The sequence below is a fragment of the Podarcis vaucheri genome, assembly GCF_965113315.1.
Source record: "Podarcis vaucheri genome assembly, chromosome: 5".
In the NCBI taxonomy this organism is placed as follows: Eukaryota; Metazoa; Chordata; class Lepidosauria; order Squamata; family Lacertidae; genus Podarcis; species Podarcis vaucheri.
Window position 1 is genome coordinate 69,064,705 of NC_138763.1, and position 20,675 is coordinate 69,085,379.

The 20,675-nt window shown below is 39.3% G+C and overlaps 1 protein-coding gene and 1 long non-coding RNA gene across 9 annotated transcripts in view; one reads left to right on the plus strand and one right to left on the minus strand.

Annotated features, from left to right (window-relative positions):
* Positions 1-20,675, plus strand: part of PRKG1 (protein kinase cGMP-dependent 1) — a gene marked incomplete at its 3' end in the record, with an annotated part of 706,724 nt that overhangs the window by 665,058 nt on the left and 20,991 nt on the right. For all 8 annotated transcript variants that reach the window (XM_082222041.1, XM_082222042.1, XM_082222043.1 and 5 more), the window contains 3 exons: positions 1,618-1,714; positions 17,775-17,914; positions 19,051-19,140. In XM_082222041.1, coding sequence (XP_082078167.1) covers positions 1,618-1,714; positions 17,775-17,914; positions 19,051-19,140 — 327 coding nt within the window. The remainder of the gene's footprint in view (positions 1-1,617; positions 1,715-17,774; positions 17,915-19,050; positions 19,141-20,675) is intronic.
* Positions 1-20,675, minus strand: part of LOC309532209 — a 738,788-nt gene that overhangs the window by 649,907 nt on the left and 68,206 nt on the right. The window lies entirely within an intron of this gene.

The window sequence follows — 20,675 nt, forward strand, 5'->3', positions numbered from 1 at the left end:
AAAATAATATTTATGAAGATCTATCAGAATTACATTCTTTTTTTAGTCTAGCAATGTGAATAAAATGTTGAAACCTTAGTGAAGCATAATGTCTTAGGGTTGCTTTGCACATGCATTTAACATTTCTAATCGTGTGTGTGTGTGTGTGTGTGTGTGTGTGTGTGTGTGTTGCTGGTCATGTTAGCAGTCAAATGTGGTTATTTGTGGTCTTGTGATTTTTGTTGTTGCTGGTGGTGTACTCTCCGGCACAATTGAAGGTGTGCATTTTAGTGTGCTCCCGAGTAATGACAACCAGCAGAAAATAAACATGTGTAATTAATAAAAAATGCCATTAACACCAAACATTCACATTTTTATTAGGAATGCTAGTAAATTAAACACACTGACCAGGGTGTAACTAGTTTTAAATGCCCAAGAGTTTCTTCTGGTCACCTGTTTTTGAAACCTAAAGGAGTATACTTCTACTTCTTTTTTTAAGCGCTTTTGAGTGTGATTCAGGAAGACACCTACATCCAGCTGGAATAAATGAGCTAAAAGGGCACGGCTAAATAAGTCCCCTCTAATTTTTACTTAGTTAGCCCATGTGACCTTACACATAGTCTGTTTTGGAATGCTTGAGAAACTATCTGTTCTGTACATGGTAAATGTTAGAACCATATACAGTTTCTGAAGAACAAAGGTGGCAGCACATGCGTGAGGTCTTTTCTTTTTCTGGCACCCAAGTACTTCCCAGATGAAACTTCAGTAAGTGAGTGGAACCTGTTCTCCCATTTGCCCTCTTAGCCTTTCTAAAAATACTGTAATCCCCAAGAAGAAGCTATTTTGGGAGATGCATCTGCATGGGTATACCCTTGGGAGGCTTAGTTTTGGCATGCGCACATGTGTCAGTTTCACATGGCTTACATAGCTCGTACTGTGCACACTTATTACAAGCCTCTCTGTACACAGACTCGAGAGACAACTCCTGGATCTGGGAACCACAAAGCTTTTGAATTTGTAGGCTGAGTTTCTAAACGCAGGAGGAAGGGAAATGTTCTTTTAGAAATGTTAATGGGTGTCTGAAATAATTCCTTTCAGACATCCACACGCCAGTTTCTCAGCTTATTGGATCTGATTTCATAAAACCTGGCTGCGGTTTCTCTCCAGGGACCTTAATGATCTTGCCACTTTCAATAAACATTTATAGAAACTGCCAGCTTGCGGACAAGAGAAACTCATATGAAAAACTTTATCTTCCAAAAATATTGAAAAGCAAAAAAAAAAAAAAAAAATCCTCCAAAAAAAGCCCCCACCCCTCCCACCTTCACGAGAAGATTAATAGAAACTGTCAAGATGTAGCCTTCAGTTGATAACTGGAATTGAATTATAGCGCAAAGCATTTGCATTACACAGACATTCTGTTGGCACCTCTGGTTTATTTTGGGGGCGGAAATGCAAATAGGTTTTGAACATGGACCAATAAGACAATGGGCGAGAAAACAAAGAAACTTTGAGAGACAAGATGGAAATTAAGCTCGTAAACTCTGTTCAGCGCGCATGTCATCCAGGAGCAGAGTTATGTAGCACTCATGTTTGCACTTCTAAGAAATTTCCATTTTTTCGCATTAAAAAATCCAGATATGAAGCCGAAGCTGCCTTCTTTGCCAACCTGAAACTGTCTGACTTCAACATCATTGACACACTTGGAGTTGGAGGTTTTGGAAGAGTTGAGCTGGTAGGTAACAGTTCTCTTTTTAACATGTTAACTCTGTTTTGTGGGTTTGCTTGTGGGGGGAGAGAGGGGATTGGGAAGGATATTTATCTTTTCCTTGTTCGGTACCCAATGAAGAGAAATATTGGTGAAGATAAGGGTGTAAAGCTGTCAGTCACTAAAAAGCGGTGATAAACTTTGCAGTAGTGAGAAAAAAATAAATCTGAATAAACTCCTGTCACTGCCTTTGTAAGTCTGGGTTTTTCATTCTCCAGGGTACCTTGTATTTAAATAATGTGACAGCTGGGGGAACAGGGGAATCTTCCAGCCAATATATTGAAATAAGGACTCACATGGGCTGTGGTACAGTTTCAGAAATAATGCAATATTTAACATTTCCTCATTGCTATTATGTTTGCTTTGCTCTAGGTTTTTGCAATTAAGATAAAAAACATTTCCCAACTTGTAATAGAATTATGCAATAACCAAAATAGCAATTTTAATGTGCTGTTGTTGCTGCTTTAATTTTATATATTCTGTTTGCATTCTGTTTTATATGGCTTTGTATGGTTAGGTCCCGTGGGAATTTATGCTGAAGGCATGTGATATATATTACACAAAGGTTTATGTTGAAGGCATGAGATATATATTACATAAATAAGTAAACAATATTAATAGAATATTAATATTATATATATATATATATATATATATATATATATATATATATGCAGGTTTTGGTGTCTTCGGGTGCCTGTACCCGTGAAAATCTACGAAAGCAAATATATATATATATATATATATAAAATGAAGATACTGGTGATCAATATGTATTTTTTTGTTCTATACATGTGTATGTATCAAATGTATAAGAAGAGAAATATATTATTAGTTGGGTGACTCATTTGTGAGTAACAGATTTATAGCAACAAGGAGGACTCCCTGATACGTGACACCTGTCAGACTCTTAGGAACTCCTTTAAGTTATGTACAGTGCAGTAAACAGGTTTTCTGCTGCCTTTCCAAAAATAAAGGGATATCCCTTCCATAAAAGCAAGGCAAGCAAGCAGTCATGCCATTAACAACCTTTTCTTGGGATTGACTTGCAGTTTGTAAGCACAATTCAGAGATGTACACCCAGTACACCCAGAATTATTTGTATTTAAAGTTTAAGCAGGCAGTTTCTATGAGCCAAAGAACTTTGCAGCTAAGGCTGCAGTACTAAATGCACTTAACCAGGGAAGAAGTAAGCCTCACAGAGTGGGAGTTACTTCCAAGTAAATATGCATATGATTGTGCCACAATTCCTTGAACAACAGTTCATATAATGCATATTGAAACAGACTGGGGTTCCAGGTGAGATTGTGATATGGCATTGGGGGCCTGACATTTGGGAGGGATGTCCGGCATTCAATTGGGCATGCCCATCTACCGAGACCAAGAATAATCTCAGCCAACCTAACTGCAGGCATGTGAAAAGAAAATGCTAAGATAAAAGACTTCATATCAAGCAAGTTCAAGAACTTTGGAATGGGTTAGACCACGGTGAAAAGTGGACCAAACCAATTTCTTCTCCATTCCCCACCAAGCACCAAATTACTGTGCAGTGACAGGTGTAGAATGTCATGCACATCTGGTTGGTCACTATGCAAACAGGATTGTGGACAAGATGGGCCACTTACCTGATCCAGTTTGGCTCTTCTTATGTTCTTAGAGCTGTATTTTTTATTTCTCTGGAAAAAAATTAAGTAAAAAAACAAACACATTGCTTAAATGCTGTTTATAGCACTAACTTGACTTTTGTGGTGGGAATTCTCCCATCACCAAGGTGTAACGTTGCTATCATGTAATCAGTGGTAAGATTGAAAACTGGAATGTCTGTGATTCAGAGCTAGTACTGGCTGGTGGGCTGTCAAGAATGCACTGGCCGACAGTTTAATGTTCAGATGTGGCTTGTTATAAGTACATGGATAGTGCTCCAGACACCTTTGTGAGTGCCAGTTGCTTCAAGAATGTGTTCCCTGGACCAATTTAGATGCAGGTACATGTCCATTAAACGAGACAGACATTTAAATAATTGTCAGTTCAAGGAAGATTGGAATGGCATTTAGGAGATTTGGAGTTTTCCTCAGCATAAAAGGCCACATCATAGTAAGCCACATCATAAAACTTAACGCAGTGAAAAGTGTGAGCTATCATATGGAGTAATGGGGTCCCTCCCATATAATTTGGTTGTCTTTATAAGTTAATAGACATTTCCAGAAGACTTCTATTGCTATTCATGGAGTTCCCTGGGTGGTTTTTTGTTTTAAGAAATCTGGCCTTAGTCTCATATTACACTATCTCTCAGTAGGTACTATTTTAGTCCTGTTCTTCACCTCCAATGGCTGGTGGTGGCCATAAGGATCTTGCAGAAAAAGACAGGAAGAGACTTGTTCAATTTTCAAGCAAACAATATAAATGGCTTGCAGAGTTGGGTTTTTAGTGAAAGTAATTACAAATCTATCTGCACACATCCACTAAGAACATAATGAAATTTGCAAAGCACTTAGAAGCCTATTTTGGCATTCAGTGGAATATAAATAAATAAATAAATGCCGGTATTAATACTGATAATAATTCAAACAGAATAGCCTTGGTAACATTTCCTTTAGAAATCAGGTGTTTGAAATATGGGTTAAGTAATCATACAAAGGACTGCAGGGTTTGTAACTCTGGCTCGTCAGTATTCATTCCTATCAAAGAACAATAGAAAATAATCTACCCCTTTTGCCCCCTTAGTCTGTTTTTGTAAATAAATAAATAAGTAAGTAAAGGAAGTGCATAAAAATAACAGTTCATGATGCCCACAATCTACACCAGGCATAGGCAAACTCGGCCCTCCAGATGTTTCGGGACTACAACTCCCATCATCCCTAGCTAACAGGACCAGTGGTCAGGGATAATGGGAAAATTGTAGTTTCAAAACATCTGGAGGGCCGAGTTTGCCTATGCCTGACCTACACATTTATCAGACTTAGTGACCTCCTAACAGCCACCATCATAAATCTCCACCGAGTCTGCCAAGTAAGTAGAGGCTATTCCAAGAAATGTCCAGCTCATGTTTCTGCCTAAGATGAAATAAAAGGAAGCAATATAAGATAGCCAGACATCCTGTTTTAACAGCTATAGCGCCACAGAAATAAACAAAGTCATTCTTGTCTTTTGACTAAGAGATGAGCTGCACATTACCTTCCCTCTGGAAGGCTGTTTCCACAAGCTGCCTTTTTTATGCCTGACTGTAAGACCTCATACATTGCGCCATACGGAACATCTCTTATGTACAGCACATAGGCTGTAATGCAAAAAACTAAAACCTAGCCTTAAGCAGCAACTACTTCAATGAAAGACAGGAAATGAACAAATCTCCTAACTGGATAAGACCCTGCTTATACATTGAAGACAGTTGTCAGCTGCTGTCAGAGGAAAGCCAGGTGCTGGGAACTAGGAGTTGAGTCAAGGATGAGGGACAAATCCAGGAGGCAAAGCTGAAGAACACACCTGAGTCCAGATAGGAAGATTTTATACTTTGTCCTGTCTTGGAAGAACCAATGGCCAGCATGGGTGGGTGGGGAGCAAATCAGAGCATGGGAGGTCCAACAGTTCACTGCCTAAGAAGATTCTCTCAGCTTCAGCCATGGTGGCTCATTACATGGAGTAGCCAAAAAAGGAAACCAGGATACCTGGTTTTAGTCCCAACGGGGCCTGTCAGCTATCAACAATTATGAATGTGACTTAATAGTTTTCTGCATAGTGGCTTCCAAATGTCCAACTCACAGTGAATCCTGTCTTCTCCAGAGAACTTTAGGGCATGTTCTAAACTGCACACTTCAGGTATTCTACCTCCTTCTGTCCTTGTTGTAAAAACCAGGGGGAAATGTAAATAAAAATTAGATGCAATGATGTATAACTTCTCTAAAAGCATTGTCAACTTAACATTGCATGAGTAAATATTGAAACCCACATTTCACTAACTGTGTCTGGCATAAGCCTTTAGTTAAACTACATGAAAGACACACTAGCAATGGGTTTCCATTGAGGCATCTCACTGCCAAGATCCTTCCATATGAGCATCATCATCCTTGTGGACTCTTGAAGCTAAACAGAAGAACCTTATTACTGAAGTTGACTACTGCTTTTTAGTGGCTTGCGTTATATGTTTTTATAGTTTTATTTTTTAAACTTTTATTATATTGCAATTGTTATTTTGTATTGTTGTTTGCAAAACTTGGATTTATAATTGTGGAAAGGTGGGATAAAATTGTTTGAGTATATGGCGGGGAACACTTTTTAAGTTGAGAATATTTAAAGAATGACAAAAAAGAATAATCAGTGAATACAAAACATATCTGAAAGTTTTGGACACTTTGGCAGAAATTATAGTCTGTCCCCCAAGCCCTGTCAGTCAGAACTATTGATTTGGAAATGCTTTCCGTTTACCACTGTTCTTGTGGGTTCATTATATAGTGGCTATCTGCTGCAATACCTATCATTTAAGCATAACATATTGCTATCAGAGAGGTTCTGTTATTGACTTGCTGTGTACAGATCTTGTCAGTACATTGGTACAAAGCCCAAGATTCCACTTCAGTATATCATTTCTTCCTATGCTTTAAAGCAGGCATAGGCAAACTCGGCCCACCAGATGTTTTGGGACTACAACTCCCATCATCCCCGACCACTGGTTCTGTTAGCTAGGGATGATGTGAGTTGTAGTCCCAAAACATTTGGAGGACTGAGTTTGCCTATGCCTGCTTTAAAATATCTACTCATGTGCCTTGTGTAAATTAGCATGGGCTTATTAAGATATACTTTACCCATCAGCTTATTTTGTGTGTGCCAAGAATGTGCACTGACCTCCTATGGCTTTTCAGTCACAACTCATAGTGGTTGCTTTACATGCTTTTGAAAAACCACCTTCTCCTTTCCCTTAAAATCAGTGGAGTATCTTTTTTACAATGTCACTGGTGCTTCAAGTTCAAATAATATCCCTTCCTCACCCCCTTCTCCACACACATACATGCACAAAATTATGATAGAGGAGCTTTTTTCTAACTGCTTGTCTCTGTGGACTGCACTACCCACTCAAGAAGGCCTTGCAATATATAATACCTCTTATCACCCATTATAACAACAACACCTATAGTTAAAAATGTGTGTGAGAGAGAGATTCAGTTCCTGGATTCCTTCTTTTTGTCACACCACTATGGCAAAGAAATGAGTCATAGGACAGGACTGTCTAGAGTGGATAGAGGCAGTCTTGCTTTTTCCGTTTTATGGTGCAGGTTTATCCCATGCTCCAATGAGATATCCTTATATTATAATAATAATTTATTATTTATACCCTGCCCATCTGGCTGGGTTTCCCCAACCACTCTGGGCGGCTCCCAATTGAATATTAAAAACACAATACAGCATTAAACATTAAAAACTTCCCTAAAGAGTGCTGCTGCCTCCAGATGTCTTTTAAAAGTAGGATAGTTGCTTATTTCCTTAACATCCGATGGGAGGGCATTCCACAGGGCAGGCACCACTACCGAAAAGCCCCTCTGCCTGGTTCCCTGTAGCTTTGCTTCTTGCAATGAGGGAACCGCCAGAAGGCCCTTGGCGCTGGACCTCAGCGTTTGGCTGAACGATGGGGGTGGAGGCGCTTCTTCAGGTATACAGGACTGAGGCCGTTTAGGGCTTTAAAGGTCAGCACCAACACTTTGAATTGTGCTTGGAAACGTACTGGGAGCCAATGCAGGTCTCTCAGGACCGGTGTTATATGGTCCCGGCGGCCATTCCCAGTCACCAGTCTAGCTGCCGCATTCTGGATTAGTTGTAGTTTCCGAGTCACCTTCAAAAGTAGCCCCACATAGAGCTCATTGCAGTAGTCCAAGCGGGAGATAACCACTCTGGCGAGACAGTCTGCAAGCAGTATGCTCTTGTGCCTATCCTCCAATGAATTAATACTTGGCAAGTGGTGCCTAGGCATCACTTTATCTTTACAAATGAAGACCTCTACACGTGACCTGTCAGAAGTATACATACACTGTGGTTTGAGGAGGGTTTGAGGAAGCGGGGGCCCGCTTAACTCTTCTAACACAGCACACACCAGGGCAGGTGGCTTACATTGGTTAGGATGCTGTATCCTATAAAAACTGTGCCATACTGCAGAGCAATAATCACTCTTGACCACTCTAAATGTTCTCAGAGTGAATAGAGTCATTCAGAGAAAGAAATGCATGTAACCATACAATGGAGCATAAGCTCGTGAAATTGAATGTAAGTTAATACACCAGAGGGCCAAGATCATTAACTTCTATCCTGTGGAGATAAATAATTGTGAATTAGGTGATTGCAATTTCTTCATCTAATCAATATTCAGAAGTTACATTGATGAAATGAATAGCAGAGTTCTAAAAGATTGTGAGCATTCAGAGTATCCTTTGTATATATGTCTCTTTCTTCCCTCTCTAAGATAATTACAGTGTTTTGTGCTTCCTGGTCTGCTTATTTATCTATTTATTTATTTGGGCTACATTTTGAAAAAAGTTAAGCACTTTTCTGTCCCATTAATTCTCCCCTTGAGACAATTTCTAACTTAAATTGCGTAACCTTCATTGGATTGTGGCCTTCATTTATCTTTTTAAGCTTTTTACTAACTTAATCAATGAATGAGATTCAGTTATACAATAGAGTTTAAAGAGCAAACCCAGCAAGTATTTGAAGCAGAGAAAATAAGGAAAGACATGCAAGTCTTAATTATTCACAAGTGTGCTCAGGAATTCCTTACTCCAAAATCTGTAAAACACCATGAAGCTTTTCAACGGGGTGGTTTTTTTTGTTACTTTGCTTCCGTCATTTGTTAACTCTCCAGCAAAATAAACATTTATTTAACAGTTGATATAAAAAAGAAAAAGATCAAAATATATCTATCATTGTTTGAAATGATACAAGAAAAATGTCAAACCTTGTATGCAATTAGTGTAGCAACCTAGGAGCAACTGCTACAAGGAAACATTTTATATGAAGCTGAGTGAACCATACACAAAGAAAATGAAATGGGAACTTCAAGAACAGTGTGGGAGAATATTCTGCCTAATTTTAGGCACCTCCTGACCCAAGTGATCTTATGTGCAGTGTTCAGCAAATTTAATCAGGTACAAAATTAGTTGAAAAATAAAATTAGAGCCTGACTATAAGTCTAAAGCTCCAAGTTATTCAATGTAAGATGAATGTGATAAATAATCATGTACTTTGGATAAGAATTAGGAAAACAAAATAATAGCATGATGCTGTGTGCAAAACAATCAAATTTAGTGATAATTCAATGGGTGTAATCAGAAGTCAACTTTATTTTCTCTTAATTCTCTTTCTTTTCTTTTTTATTTCTGTTCTGTAAATTAGTAATAGATAACAGTAATGATTGATGATATATAGATTGTATAGTTGTGTGTTATTGTATTCTGAAGTATATTATGGTGGGATGTGGGGTGTTGTTTAATTTAATGTTGTTTGTCAAAGTTTTTTAAAACAACTTACTCCTTGTTTCTAAGATATCTCAATGAATATGTACTGTACTTATAGGAACTTTAAGAACTGAGCATTGTTCATGTAGAAGAGTGATCAGATATGATGGGACAGACTTTACAAATTGACAGTACTTCATCTACTCCTGAATCAGTTTTAGAACATGATGTGATGTCTGCATGGAATAGGCCTGACTGGTCTGTATCATAGTTGTTGGATTTTTCATATAATTCACAGAGCCCCGTCATATGCAGGATTTTTAATGTGGAGATATTGGTTGAATACATGTGGTTTGAGATTTTCCTCAGCTGAGTACGTGCTCATGCAATTGCTTCTGTGCATGTCTTGATCCCAATCTACTCTTCCACTCTGTAAGTTGACAAGTGGGTTAGATGCAGAAGGTTTAAAACAAATAGCATGGTATATCTTTACCTCATGGGGGTAGGGATTATTATTATTATTATTATTACTACTACTACTACTACTACTACTATTATTATTACTATTTCTGTCATTCACCCTTAGGTCCCAGGGCAGATTACAACATTAGAACACAATATTTAAAACAGTTGCAGAGCAACTTCCAGTCATGGAAATAAGATTGATCTTAAAAATATGCATCTCAAATGTCAAAAGCCAGGGTAAAGAGACATGTCCTCAGCATTTGCTGGAAGCCAGAGGTTCATCTGGCTGAAGTTGCCAGATGAACCTCTGTGGGGACTTGCACAACTTAGGAGCTGTATACTTATACAGTTACAGTATTCTTAAGAGACTTGAGTCCATGTCCAAGGCTGTATCTAGGACTTAGCAAGGCCTCCATTATGCTCCAGCACATATTCTCCATGAGAACAAAAAAGAGGATCAAACTTACCCATGGCAGAGAGGTTAAACTGAAACCAGTTCTCCAAATGAAATCTGAATCTCCCAGAAGTGAGACTCCTAACTTCAACAGAAAAAAACACAGATAGTTTTAATCATGATTCCCCCCTCCCCCCACGGATATTCACTAGTCTGTTTAGTCAGTGTTGTACAACACTATTATTTATATATATTTTTAATTCTATAGCCCTCCTTTCAGTCAAAATTTTCTCACAGTTGCAGTAGCACACAGACACTCCTGCTCATGCATATGCCTTAAATCCAGTAGCTTTTAGTTCCCTGGGCAATGACAGAACCACGGCAGGCTTTCCCTCTTACTCTGCAGTCCCAGTGTTCTTTCTGGTAGGGAAGGAGGGGAGAAGCAAATCCTCTGCAACTTCTCCTTTTCTGGCCAATGGATAGGGCTAAGCTGGTCTTTCCTTTGCCACGTTTTTCTTCCTAGAATGCAAAGGGATGCAGCCTCCCTAATGCCTTAGGTTTCCTGTCCACAATGTGATTCCCTCCTGCTCTGCACTCCCAGACAATTCACTCTCCTTTGCTCCTTCCTTCCAAACCACAGTTAAGCTTGTCAAATCTATTTTAAACAGTGGTTTCTGAATCTATAAGATGTATAACTTGTGAGACAGAGAAAAAATAAAGGTACTCAAAGCATGGTGACCTCGTTCACTTTCTCTGGCAACAAAGTTGATTAGTAGGTCAGCTGAGCATCTGAAGAAAAAAAAGAAAATGGACAAAGCTGTCCAATTATTTAAATTATTTAAGATATTTGGGGGAGAGGAGAGCTAATTTCCTGTTGTCATGGAGATGGGCCAGAAATTTATATAACCTCTTAGAATTGAAGTTTGTAAGGTTAGGCAGGCCAAATCTTTCCCATATACACGAAGGCGAAATATTCAAAATTAGCTTCAATACAGTTTCCTAAAAATGGGTGTAAATCAGTCTGGAGTCTGATCAACATCTTTCTTGCACTTTGTATTTGCAGCAAGCAGCACGTACAGGGTGTTAAGAATGCATAATGTTGTTCTGCACATCCCAATCATGGATACATGAGTAGTTTCAGAGGTTCAGCCGTACCTTGAGTTTGGTTTCCTTGGAATGAGGATTACTTGAGTCTGGTGATTTTATTCACACGGGTTTGTATTCATATAGGCTAAGCAAAAAGTGGGAGGTTCAGAGCATCAACATTCCGTCAGATCCTACTCCCCCATAATGTTTCTTTGGTTGGTATCTGCCTATCTTGGGAAACCAGGACTTCACCTAAGCTATGTTCAGAAGCACTGAACTGCTTAACTGTAACTTGTAGTGAAGGAGTTTACTCCAGGAAGGAAACAACCTGTAGCAGGAATGAATAACCCATGGCACCCAGGATGCTGTTGAACTCAAGCTCCATCAGATCAGCCCTAGCAAGTGGAGCCATCAGTCAGGAATAATGGGAGCTGTATTCCACAACATCTGGAGATGTTGCAGCTTCTTTGCTCTCCAGGGCAGTCTTTCACTACATAGTTAAGCAGTTCAAATACTTTGAAAAGGTTGGGTTCCCCATCCCTGGGCTACAAGGAGGAAGTGCACATTCATGAAGCTGGCTCCCAATTTTTCACTGTAATTAGCAGGGAACCAATGTTACATCTTGAGAGGCAGTGTGGTGTAGTGGTTAAGAGAGGTAGTCTCGCAATCTGGGGAACCGGGTCCGCGTCTCCGCTCCTCCACATGCAGCTGCTGGGTGACCTTGGGCCAGTCACACTTCTTTGAAGTCTCTCAGCCCCACTCACCTCACAGAGTGTTTGTTGTGGGGGAGGAAGGGAAAGGAGAATGTTAGCCGCTTTGAGACTCCTTAAAGGGAGTGAAAGGCGGGATATCAAATCCAAACTCTTATTCTTCATTAGCCTGCTCTCTATATGTATTAGGACCAGTAACAATGTCCACTAAAATGTAGTTGGCTGTTTTTGTTTTCCCTGGCCAGCTTGCATGGCCAGCAGGGTCAAGAAAATGGCCAATGAGACAATCCACATAACTTTTGCACAGATGCAATAACACACAAAATTCAGCTGATCTTGTCACCATGAACATAGCACCCTGAGCAGGAATACACTGTACTGACCACATGCACTGGCTAAATAAGGTTCTGTGGTCTAGTTAATTATCCATGCAGCATTTTAGGCATGATGGTGTTTGATGAAGCAAGGCATTTCAGAAAATAAAAAGGACACTGCTTTTCTCATGTTTCAGCTTGTGCTGGCTAATTTATTTTTAACCAAGGATTCATTTTGCTCATGTCATTAGTCTGCAGACCATTTCCCCCTCCCTCCAAAGAGAGAGACAGAGACCCTCAATTCTATTTGTGTGCCTCATGTACAGTTATGCTGCAAATATCAGTGTGGGATTCAAGCACCAAGGTTACTTTTAGTGTTTCATTATGCATGAGAGAGCATTCATTTACGAGAATCCATAAAGAGGACGTGCACAGACCCATGCTATGAGCAGTCCAGATCATATCAAGTATTGTTGTCTCTTTGCATTTTGTTATTCAGTTAATGCCCTGCAGAAATAGACCTTATGTCCAAAAATATATATATTTAGCAGAAACTGTACAATGTATCCTAAACAGGGTGCAGAATATGCAAATAGAAAGATGCACAAAGGCATGAATTGAGGCCAATTATGGATGTTTAGCATTATGAGTTGTAAAATAAATGAGACAGCATTATAGCATACTAAAGCTTCACATATGCTTTTTCACAGCCTTTACTTAATATACATAGGAAGCTCTTCAACTATTCATGCACTTGTGAGTATGGGAATAGGTTTTGCAATACTGAGTTCCACAGTAATGTGGTTACAGTTTATCCTGCACTGTAGAAATACTCCACAAATATTGTTTTCATCAAAACAAGGAAAACATTGTGAAACATTATAAAAAACCTGAAATATCATATAAGAGCAAATAAGTAATAGCAGCAGCCAGCAATTTAAGAACTTAGCTCCGAAAGGATTGGGGTAATAATAATAATAATAATAATAATAATAATAGCTTATACCTGCCTTGTTCCCAAAAGGAGATGTGAATCCCAAAACTTATAAATTCTGCTGGGGGTGGGGAAAGCCTTCGAAATAAACTGCAAAATAAGCACATTCTGTAAAGCCTTAAAAGATTATCCAGCTACAGGATTTGGGCCCGCTATCACAGAATTTGGAATGTTACAATGAAGAATTTAAGAGTTTTTAAATGTATATTTGAAGAAAAAGACACCTTTGCTTGTGAACTTTCCATTTTTCCCCCTGCAGACAAAATGTTCATAAAATCATTGCTTTATTGAGTCTACACAAGAAGTTCCACCTATAATGACCCTAAACACAGACAGCGTGTGGATGTTTGTCAGAGACATCAATCACTTTTACTCTTTGCCCCTAGAAAAAGCGACAGAAGTTCTTGACTTATGTATGACACAGTTTATTTAAGATTGATGAATTCTAATGATATCAGGAAATTTAAGATAGCACTCCTTCAGATTACTTAGATTTTCTGCATATTGCTTGCCAGGGATCCACTTTCTGCAAAGGTTCCTGCCTGTTTGAAGAAAAAAACTGCTTTGTTTCAAAAAAGCCAGTTGAACGGGGTTCATTTCTTACTTGTTGCAAAAGCCTGGTGTGCTTAAACTATTACCACGGCTGTTGGAGCAACTGTGTTGATGCCTTTTGTAAAAGGAAAATGGATCCTATGGAATAAGAGGCAATATATTTTTCTGAAATTCTTCCATCTGGATCCAGCTAGAAGTCGGGTTCCTAGAGGAGACTCATGTGTGTAAATGAATGCTGAAAACAGAATTCCCCACTCCAATCTAGCAACCAAGATGCTACATACAGAGGCCAATAAACAAAGAGCTGGAATCCCAGGAAATCTGGAAGAATAGACCACTGGATGCAGCTCTGCCCCAGCTTCTCTTTCCTGCCAAACTGTGGGATCCAAGCTTCTTTCACAGACCAGGCTATGTGTGCACACCCTTAGCTATTGCACAAACATTAGGATGGATCATGGCTTTTGAGTTTCAATATTATTTCATTTTTGGTGTTTGAGTTTTTCCATTTTTGGCTAGCAATTTCAATCCATCATGGAACTTAGCATGGGGAAAGGGTCATAGCTCAGTGGCAGAGCACATGTTTGCATGCAGAGGTTTACAGACAGGGATAGGATTGTCCCCTGCCTGATACACTAGAGAGCCACTGCCAGTCAGTCTAGAGATACGGAGCTAGATGGTCCAGAGGTCTTATTCAATATAAGGCAGCTTACTGTGCTCTACCAATACTCCTAGGCTGACATTCCTACCCTATTGCAAGGAAGAACCGTTCTGCTTTTCACAAGGTTACACTCATTCATGCAGCGCTTACATTTATGACTGCAATTGATGTAATAATGTGTAGTTTTGTTGGTCAGCTGGAAGGGAAATGTTTTCCTTCAACTTCCCACTGTTGGAAGTTTTGCATTTATCCTCTATTTTGTGTGTTATGTCTACAAAGCTTTAATAATTAGTACTGCATTTACTGCACAATCCATTTAGCATTGCCAAATTGCCCAGGCTCCTCTCAAAATTATGCATTCAATAAAAAGAAAACAGCTGCCAACATGAATAATTTCAAACAAAAGCAAGTACGCCATCCAGGCTAGTAATGCAGGCATTACAAATAGGATTTGTTTTCTTTTGTCATTTATTTTTATAGCTGAATAGTTCTGCGACAACCAACCAATACATAAACAGAAAATCACTTACAAACCCTATAAAAACATTATTTATTTTTTTAAAAAATAAGCATCACCCACCTAATGTGAATTGTGTTTTTTTTTATCAGGCTGTGTGTATTTTGGTACCCCATATAAGCATCCCTCACAGTCCATCTGTACTTTGCTTACTCTGGATTATAATGAATATTTGTAGTTCTCTGAATGGTTTTCAGAGCAATAATTTGGCAGTTGTGTTATGGTGAAGAATCAAGTCAATTGGGGAATGACCCAGTAGCCTCTTTCCTCGAGCAGAAAGGAGGGCATGGAAGGGCTCTGTCTAGGAATGTGTCCTAATTCTGCTATCCCTCACTCTGCCAGCTTTGAACTGCTGTTGAATGTTCAGCTGTGATGTTCGGCACACTGATACACAAGCAGACATTCATGGTAAAAGCCTTCTCATGCCATAGGACAAACACAGGTGGAACTTTTTAAGAACAATGGGATTGGTTTGTAAGCACCTTCATTACATTGAATCCATACATACTTTTTCTGTCCCAAGACAACTTCTGAAACTACCACTTCAATCCAGCAGCTCCATAGTACATATGGCTCTCTGTATGAGCTGTCCAGCTCATTTTAATGTTGAGGAAGGCCCCAGGAACCCCACAGGTATTTCATTCCTAGCTTATGTGCTTTTCAAATGTTAAAAAAAGGTTCCCTTAGAAGCCTTTTAAAAACACTTTGGTTTAACTCTCCCATTGAAATAAATTGGAAACTTCTTAAAAGCTATTATCTCAATTTTAGCATTCTTTTCTATTACACCTGAATTATAGATGACCTGCCATTTTTCTTTTCTTTTTAGGATTATTAGTTTAGCTGTGAAGAAATTGGTTGTAGGATACTTCTGATGGCCTTAATTGGTCTATTGTAGAATAAAGCCCTCCCTCCTCCTCTCTCTCTCTCTCTCTCTCTCTCTCTCTCTCTCTCTCACACACACACACACACCATACATGTGAGCCATTTTCACATGTATCTCATCCTAGCTCTTAAAGCCAAACTGCTGAATTGCTCAAGTTTACTCCTATTGGAGAAAATGTCAATTGAATTCAAAAGAAGAATCCAGGCAGAAAGCCTTTTTAAGCGATCAAATTGTCTCTCTTTTAGTGACTGCAAAGAAATTGAGAATGAAAGAGTGTTTTCCTCATCCACTGCAGACTTGTGATATCAAGTCATCCCAGAGCACAGGGTTGTTAAACAAATCAGCTTTTGGTCTGGAGCTGCATGCAAATGGATATTACTTGAGCAGTGAAGTTGCTATGGAAGTGTATGCACTGAATTGTGTTCAGGTGAACAGTTCCCTTTCCAGGATTAAGTTTTAAGAAAATGTGTTCCTCCAGTTAGTAGAAAGAGGTTGTGCAGAAAGGTGATTGGATGGTAACTGCATCACAAATCTACCTTTCATTGCCGCGGTTGTGCAGAAAGGTGATTGGATGGTAACTGCCTCATCACAAATCTACCTTTCATTGCCGCCATTGCCCACTTAATCCATGGAGCAAATTTCAACTTTTTCATTCTTCTTCTTCTTCAAAAAGTAACATGATGAACAAACATCTAAAATGAGTACTGGTATTTTGGGGGTTTTTTTGGTTTTTAAAAGGGGACAGCCACCAGAAGTATGTGAGAAAACAAATGTTAGAGAACTGAATAAGCAAATTTCTCCAAAGCATGTCTGTTTAATGCATTGCAAATGTAGTTTTGCCCCAATGGAGGGGGAAATGTAGTAATTGGGGCCTGTTTAAAGTTGTGTTTGTATGCAATACAATTAGTGGGCTGACCATTTGTGACCTGGGCAAGGTGATCAAGAGAGAGATGGCTAGACAGCTTTAGGCATTCTTTTGGAGACAGACAAGGAGAGTGTGACTCTGTTGATTCTCCCAGATCTCTCAGCGGTGTTCAGTTCAATTGACCTGTATGTTACTAGATGGGCTCTTCAGGGTGGAGGCATGGTGATATGGTGGCTCTATTCCTAACTGCAGGGTTACTTCCTGAAGGTGGCATTGGGTGACTTTTGCTCTGCTCAGTGGCAATTAAGCTGTGGAATACCACAAGCCAGTGGGAGTGGTAATCAGGGGATTCAGAGTATGGTGCCATCAGTATCTACTTCTAGCCATCTGAATCAAGTGAGCAGGATAAGGGCTAATAAGCTGGATCCTGACAAGATACAGGTGTGGGTTTGTGGTTCTCAGCTCCAGGTATTAGGCAGATGACATACTCTAGAAGGGGTTACACTTGGAGGTATTTCTAGGCCCAGCTGTGGACTGGGCGACCTCAGTTGCTTGAAGTGTGTCTGGCCCACTTTGGCTGGTCAGCCAGCTGCAGCCATTCCTGCACAGAAAATCCACAGGAGCCCATCCTCTGGTAGCCTCTTGATCTGATTACTGCGTGATGACCTTGAAGATGACATGAGAACTGCAGCTGGTGTGGATAATAGGGATTATAGGGTTTGTTTTTTGTTTGGTAAACATGTTTTTAATATCAGTTTGAAGTGCACATGTATCAGAGAAGCTCGTCTGTTTTGTTGGAACTGATGAATTTCCGAATTGAAATCAATGCTAGCATGTGGTTCATTGCAAAAGGCTCTGTAACTGAAGAATACATGATGCGAGGAGACAGGATGCAGAGTTGGTGAGCATGCTAGAAAGGGAAGTTTGCAAGTCCTTCCAACAGTTTGAGACCAACTATTCCTATGTAGATATATATGGCCACCTGTTTTGTGTTTGCACTTTTAGAAACTTTATAGGGTCCAGATGTTCAAATATATGAACGGTATTAACTTTTATCTTCACTTGTAGTTCAAAGTTCAGCATTTTAGCTACTTGAGTCATTGTGTGCCCTGATTCCAATCTGCCATTTTCTCCCCCCCACCCCACTCTTAAGGTCCAGTTGAAAAGCGATGAATCAAAAACGTTTGCAATGAAGATACTAAAGAAACGCCACATAGTGGACACAAGACAGCAGGAGCACATCCGCTCAGAGAAGCAGATCATGCAAGGGGCTCACTCAGATTTTATTGTGAGGTACTATTGTGGTTTCCCTTGATAAATCCTTACTGGTTGAAGGTTGTATCTCAGCGTTAGAGCATTTGTTTTGCATGCAGAAGGCCCCACCCCACTGTCTCCAAGTAGGGCTTCGAGAGACCTGTCTGAAATCCTGCAAAGCTGATGCCAGGCAATGTTGGCAATACTGAGCTTGAAGGATCACTGATCTGACCTACCATAAGGGTGTGTTCCTATGTGTGCAGATGGAACGTGCTTTTCAACCCCACTTGCAGTGTTTGATTAAACATAGATTATTCCTTATGTGTTCCAAACATTACAGCTGACATTCAAACGGCCTGAGGCATCAAATGCATTGCAGGAATTGTGACGCGCAGCTTTGATTTATACCAATACCTTGATAATCCAATCTCAAACCCTTTCAAGGAGACTTCAGAAGCATGGGAGAACATTCAAACAGGGGACGGGAACACTCCTTCCATCCCTTCTTCGCTGGCAGTTTTGACAAGCTTGGCAAGAGAGGGAGGAAGGGGTGGAGCAAGCTGTGCTTGGGCATAGTGTGTGAATTATCTTTTATTCTATCTTTATGTACGATTTATGTGAGAGTTGCAGTGTAGTCTGCATTTGAAGGTAAAACCTAGCGCAATATAAAACTTCCAAAATAACAGAAGAGATCAAAATACAGGAATATATATAATATGCATTTTATTAGTAAAGATACAAGGCATTTTTCTTCCAAGTGGACTCAACAGAAGATGGGGGGGGGGGGAAAGCCCCATTGCTGTCTCCATCACTTTTAATGAGTTGGGATGTTAACTTCGCCTCTCTGCCTGTATAGGCTGCCCTATACAATGACTAAGTGCAATCATATGCATGTTGACTTAGAAGCGAGCCCCACTGAGTTCAGTGAGTCACATCCAAGCAAATGGGCATAGCATTATAGTTTCAGAGTATCAAAAATATCATCCCTAAACTCTCTGGAGATCAGTACGTCCTTCCTGCCCCCCTAGATTATAATAATACATAGATTATATTGATTAAAATCCTAGTAGTAGTATTATTAATAATTACATTTGTTTAACACCGCCCCCCATATCTGTAGATCTCAGGGCAGTTCACAACAAAAAATTACAAGTTTTCTTCTCCCTCTCGAATAGGCTATACAGGACGTTCAAGGACAGCAAATATTTATATATGTTGATGGAAGCCTGTTTAGGTGGAGAGCTTTGGACAATTCTCAGGGACAGGTAAGGGAAACTGCATCATTCCTTTGGATAGGAAATGAAATTCTTCCAGCATACTGAATGGTCACTCTGAAATAAGAATTAGTGAGAATAAACTACTGATAATAGGGAGAAAGTTAGTAACCAGCAGCATTAACATAATAGCACAACAAAGGGAAGAAGGGTATAATAATTATTTACCAAAAGTTACTTTTCTTTTGTCCTTCAAAAAAATTTCAGAAGTAAATTCCTAACCTTTAGTAAAAAAACAAACCAAAAACCACACACACACTCAAATTGCAAGGTGCTGGGGTTTGTTTATTTACTTTAAAAAACCCTTTGAAATGCTTGTAATTCTTTTTCTCTGATAGTCATGGTATATACTGCCATCTAGCTTTGAAAAGGGTTTATATTTTGCTTTTCCTGAGACCATCCATTAATATTACTTAGTAACTGAAACATTATGGTATCAAAACAGTATTCACCTCTGGAAATAGAAAAAGTTTCAGTAGATTTAAAGGTAATTTCCTGACCAGTTATAAGGCAGAAATAGAAATGTTAACCTATGATTGGAACTCAGCTTACATTGAAATTCAAGGTAGTAGCTGAATTTATATTGGAGAGAAATGCTTGGTACAATATTTAAATGGCTCGTAAATGATTGGATTTTTGAAACACTTTCTAAGCTTCAGCCGAGGGTTTAAAGTGCTCTCTTTAAAGTATTTGTGGGGAATGTAAGAGTAGAATAGTTGTTGAAAACAAGTTTGTACCTGCAGACTTTTTTTCTATTAATGGGGGGTGGGGGGCATACTGCAAACAGCTTGCTAATAAACAGTTTGGAGTATTATTCAAGAATTTAAGATCTAATATTTCCAATTCCTGAAATACAATGTTTGACAGCTGACTGTAATATATACCAATTATTTTCGACCTTGCGGTATGCTTGTGAGAATATTGTGGTATCGATACCTTTCTTTGTTCCCACTGGAATACTTTTATTTTTATTTTTAGTGCAGCATGTGAGAAAGATATTTGTGGCTTTTAAAAAATCATAAGCCTTCAACAACTAAGCAAACAAGCAAAGAAATATGATTCCATGATAACCTTACAGCTGTTTCACAGTAGTGTTTTTCTGGCAGCCAGTGGGGCTGCTGCAGTCAAGTCATTAAATATATGAAATATGCTTTCCTGACACCACAAGTCCTTTAGGTTGTTTTCATATGCATTACATGCTAAAAATGGTTGAACGATGCTTTCTCAGTTTGTAAGGTTTACTGCTGCCAGCGGAGATCAAAGCAATTACTCCAAACTTAAAACCCTGTATGTAGTTACACAAGTCACTGCAATGTCCTCCAAATTACTTTTCAGCCATGCAAAAGCAAACCTTTCTTATAGTGCAGACCAAAACTAATCTGATGCCTACCTTCATAATGATGGAGCTTCTAGGTTCTTTGTGTCCCAAATCAGACATGCTCTGTGGTTCTAACTGGCCAGTCCCTGCTACTTTGATCCTTCCCTACAGGGTAAGGGGTGGGGGCATTTGTCCCCTAGGATTTAGG